Raw genomic sequence first — 4,743 nt, forward strand, 5'->3', positions numbered from 1 at the left:
ATTCTGCCGGCAGGTTTCTACATTTGAAGTTAATTTAGGCGTTAATAAACTGTTTCAGAGGAGTGATCATAGCGCTCTGCATCAGCAGTGCTGCGTCTGACTCCCTGCCAGCTCCCAGATCAGCTTCTCTCATTGGTTGATGAGGCGCATTAAAGCAGATAATGTTTCCAACTCCAGCAGCTGCTGCTTGTGAAAGTTTGAACATTTTAGGAAAGTTTCTGGGGGAAAAACAGGCAAACAATTTGTACTTCTATCAATAAAGGCCTTTCAGTGTAAGGATGGACGCATCGCTAGCTAAAAGCCTAGTGGCAGATAATTGTTACTTTCAAAGTTTTTGGACCAATAGTTATTCATCTAGATGTGAATTACATCCTGTTAATAAATAATATAAATCTTAATGTGTGTCACTGAGTATTCTCATAAAGGTTTGTTCTGATGTCGCCTGGTGGATACAGTTCTCCATCACCAGGACTTCCTTCCAGAAGAACCCAGTTTCTTCCAGAAGTGGGACGACCTACCAGGGTATTCACACTTGTGCGGCCTCTGTGGAGCGAAGTGGACCCTCTGGTGATTGGTGAGGCGGGTGGCGCTGCGGAACTTCTCGCTGCACACCTCGCAGATGAAGGCGTTCTCCTGCTCGTGGACCTTGACGTGAGCCTTCAGGTTGTAGACGGTGGTGAACCTGCGGCCGCAGCCCTCAAACTCACAGGTGTGAGGTCTCTGCTTGTCATGGGACTGGATGTGGCGCTTCAGTTTGTAGGAGGTGGCGAAGGCCCAGCCGCAGCCCTCCACACTGCACTGGTACGGCCGCGGTTCCTCTGTGTGGTTCAGCAGGTGGACCTTCAGCTTCTGCCGAGAGTCGAAGGCAGAGGAGCAGCCCGGTTCTGGGCAGGTAAAGGTGGCTGCAGCGTCCTTCCTGGATCGGATGAGCTGCAGGGACTCTTCGCTGTTACACCCCCCCGACGGGGCTCTTGGGGATGGAGCGATGAGGTCCGCCTCGGTCACCGCGCACAGCTCCCCAGCTTCCTGCTTCACAACAGAGCAGGAGTCCAGTGAAGGGCCCAGTTGTGGTAGGGAGCAGTCCTCCTCCAGCGGGGCCAGCTCAGAGTCAGGTCTGGGCTCCTGCTGCTGGCTGGCCGCTGCCAGGGTGCTGATCTTCCCGATAGATTTAGTCCCACTGTCATAGTTGAGGAGGACAATGTCCTCATGGTCCTTCATGCCCAGATGCTCCTTCAGGCTCACCATGTCGTCCTCTTTGTGGACAAACCCCTCAGGAGGGGCCGCCAGAGTCAGGACCCCGTTCTCAATAGTAACGATGATGCTTTGGTTGTTGATGGTGATGGTTCCGGAGAAGGTGTCCCCGGCAGGAGGGCCGCTGTCCTCAGCTCCCGCTGCCTCCATGGCTTCCCGCGGGATCAGCGCCGCTTCCGGCTCCGCTCGGCTCTCCTCGCCGTTTTCCGTGCAGATCTGCCCACAGATCTTGTCGCCATATTTGTTGGTGAGAACAACATCTTCCACGGTGTGGCGGTCCGGATCCTCGCTCACTAAGCTGAGATCGGCCCTCTTTAGTGTCTGCGGCCCCGCACAGCACAGGCTGTCACCGCCTCCCTCCGCCGGGGCTCTGCTCCCGGAGCCCCCCGCCTCTGCTCGGTCGCCCTTTAACGCAGCAAACTGCTCCTGCGGCCGCCTGTCGGCTTTCCTCCCCGGCTCGCCGTCAGCCTCGCGCTGCTGCCGTGACCCCGGAGCTTCCGCCTCTCCGTCGAACAGCGCCATCTGCATCCCCTCCCCGCTGTCCTCAAACCTCCACTCGGTTCTACTCAAGTCCTGGGAGCCCAGAAGGGCGCCGAACACATTCTCTTTCTCGGCGTCCATCACGTTATGAAGCCCCAGAGGCGCCCGGTCCTCGGCTGCTGGTCTGGTGGTTGGTGAACCAGCCCCCCCGCTGCCATTTTCCCCCAGCAGGCGAAACGGAGCGCTCTTCGGCCTGGCGTTGTTGTTGCTGTCGCTGCGGGGCTCCGGCGGCTCCAGCGGACTGCCTGTCTCATTTCCCAATGAATTCAATGGCGGCAACAAGGCTACGGCGGAGCGGAGGGCAGCCGGATCGCTTCTGTGGAGGGCGCCATGTTGAGAGTGGATGTTTTGGGCATCAGAAAGCCCCTGGATTTCCATCTTGGTATCCCTGTAGCAGCAGCAGCCGCCCCGCCCTAATGACGCGCCGTCCATCTCACCGCAGGCCGGCTGCTGCGTTCAGGGCCTGTAGGAAACATAAGTGATTCCCCTGAAAATACCGTTTTACTGCTTACATTATCATCAGGATAGCGTTATTTTTAAAATAATGTTTAAAGTAGATATCAATATGCATCTAAAATCGGTAGGATTAAACAAGATAAATCTATTCAGTTTCCAGACTTTCATCTGTCAAATACTAATAAAAGCATCTCACAGAGAATCTGTCAGGTGATGATGATATCTGTAGACAGTGTAGAATCTTCTATGCTCAGGCTAATTCTCTGTAAATGTGGTGCATGCACTGATAAAAGTGGAACTATTTAATGCATAATAAACCTCTCTGCACACGGGTCACCTGTGCTCTACATACAAACAAATCCAGCCTGCAAAGGCTACAGGTGGCCTATAATGATGCTCTGCAGCTACTTTTGAAATGGCCAAAATGAACTACATGTAGTGTAAGGGAGATGTTTGTCAGAGCAAGACTCGATATCTTACAGTTCATTGTATAGTTTTATCTGCAGGATGAATGCATCTGGCAATGATTGCATTGTCTTGTCACTTAATGACACCAAACGTAGAGCAATCTGATACCAGTCTGAGCTGTGGAGACACTGGTATTCCTGTCCCCTTAAAGCTCCTATCTGTTATACTTGTTTTGTACCATCCTACCTGAATTGTTTTATTTTTATCTGATATATTTATTGGACCATGAGTCGGTGAGTCTGTCAAACACCTCTCCAAACCCACATATTTTTACTAGGGTTTGGGGCTCAGCATTTATGGTTTCTAAAGGTTAAAGATTGTCAAATTATTTATTATCAACAGCAGTTAGATCCAAAACAGTCACTGTGTCATTAATCTAAGAGAAGCTACACTTTAAACTTTAATGGTGGATGAAAACACCTCATAAATAGCAACGCCTGAACAAAAGAGAAGTGTAGTTTCACAGAGTGTCCTCTAGGTGGCAGTGTAACACCAACACACTGGAAACAATCTAAATCTAGATAAGTCATTTTTTATTAAAATAAATGCATTTGTTCTTTGATTGAGGAGATAAAAGAGACATTTTGCCAATGGAACAAGACAATTTACATTTAAAATAAGAAAACACAATTGCACTGTCTTACTTCAAGAGCATATTATCTGATTATCTTATTTTAAGAGTAAAAATACTAATTCCTTTGGCAAACTAACTCATTTACCTACTCAAATTAAAGTAAATACACCTAATTTTAGACATTTTTTACTTATGTCAAGATGGTTCAGTGTAAATTGGAGCAGTCTCCAGGCTATAATTTTAAATGAAACTCATTTAGAGTTTTTATGAGCCTAATAGGTTAGATTATAAAAATGACATTAAAGTATGTTTGAAAAATACAGATTTGTAAATATTGGAGATTAGATCACACCCAAACAGAAGCTAAACCTGGAAAACAAAAGTAATATGCATAAAAATGTATGCAGACCAGGAGCAAACTTGGAATAAGTCTGTCCTTTCAATGATCTGTACTTTATTTAACCATGTTTGCATTTGGTCTTAGTATAACACATGGAGGGAACACATGGACTGGAAAGAAGGAGTAAACAATATTTCTTAAGATGTTTATTTCAAAATGTCCACAAAGTGTAACAAACTCGGCATGCTTCATAAAAAATACCCAACAGTTTAGTTGTATAGTACGGTTAAGTATTGCTTATCATCTTAAATACATGCATCTTCAAACACATGATGCTCAAATCTACATGTTGGGTTGTCATGCTGGCATGTCATGTTGTTGAAGTAAACTGTATAAAACTTAAAATAAATGTTAAAGAACAAACGCCGTACAGTGGGCAAGTCAAAACAGAGGAATGCCGTTTGAAGTAATAATCAGGTAGAGAAGAAGATACGCATTATAACGGATGGCAGCACCAGAGGAAGGTGAGCATGCAGAAGGACAGATTTAGCATCACCACAGAAATAAGGCCACAAATCCATCCTTTCTCCGAAACTAGGTGATGTTTACTAAACCTTTCGACAAAACCAGATAAACCAATTTATTATTTGTAGATCTTCTGATGGCGTGATGAAATAGGGGGGATATTATAATAGGGGCTAAAGGACAAACTCAAGAACACTAAAAAAAAGCAGTCATACTATTGCATTGCCATAACTTTCACAGTATCTGAAACGTGTCAGGGCCCTGAGAGCTCAGTGCACAGAGGTACATTATTATGCATAATCAAGACCAAATAAATGCAAAACTTTGTCAGATAAATGAGAGAAAATGAAAAAAAGGGCAATGAAACAAAAAACACTGCAAAAAATTTAAATCTAAATAATAATTTTTACTTAAACTACCGTAAATCCTCTAATATTGGCCTGTTTCCATTAGCAGCCGGGTCTCTAATAATGGCCTAACTGGGTGTCAGCGGAGATAAATAATGGCCGCACTCGTATACAACCAACAATGTTCCTGGGCAGTCCTCAAAGACTTGTGATAGTAACATACAAGTATCACAGGGGGGCAG

The 4,743-nt window shown here is 46.1% G+C and overlaps 1 protein-coding gene across 1 annotated transcript in view; it reads right to left on the reverse strand.

The window, feature by feature from the left end:
- LOC107100665 (zinc finger protein ZXDC-like) overlaps positions 1 to 2,238 on the reverse strand; it is a 16,157-nt gene extending 13,919 nt beyond the window's left edge. The window contains exon 1 of the mRNA XM_015399236.1: positions 519 to 2,238. Coding sequence (XP_015254722.1) covers positions 519 to 2,223 — 1,705 coding nt within the window. The 5' untranslated portion in view covers positions 2,224 to 2,238. The remainder of the gene's footprint in view (positions 1 to 518) is intronic.
- Between the last annotated feature and the right edge of the window lie 2,505 nt (positions 2,239 to 4,743).

Source organism: Cyprinodon variegatus, unplaced genomic scaffold (genome assembly GCF_000732505.1).
Source record: "Cyprinodon variegatus isolate N-32 unplaced genomic scaffold, C_variegatus-1.0 Scaffold998, whole genome shotgun sequence".
NCBI lineage: Eukaryota > Metazoa > Chordata > Actinopteri > Cyprinodontiformes > Cyprinodontidae > Cyprinodon > Cyprinodon variegatus.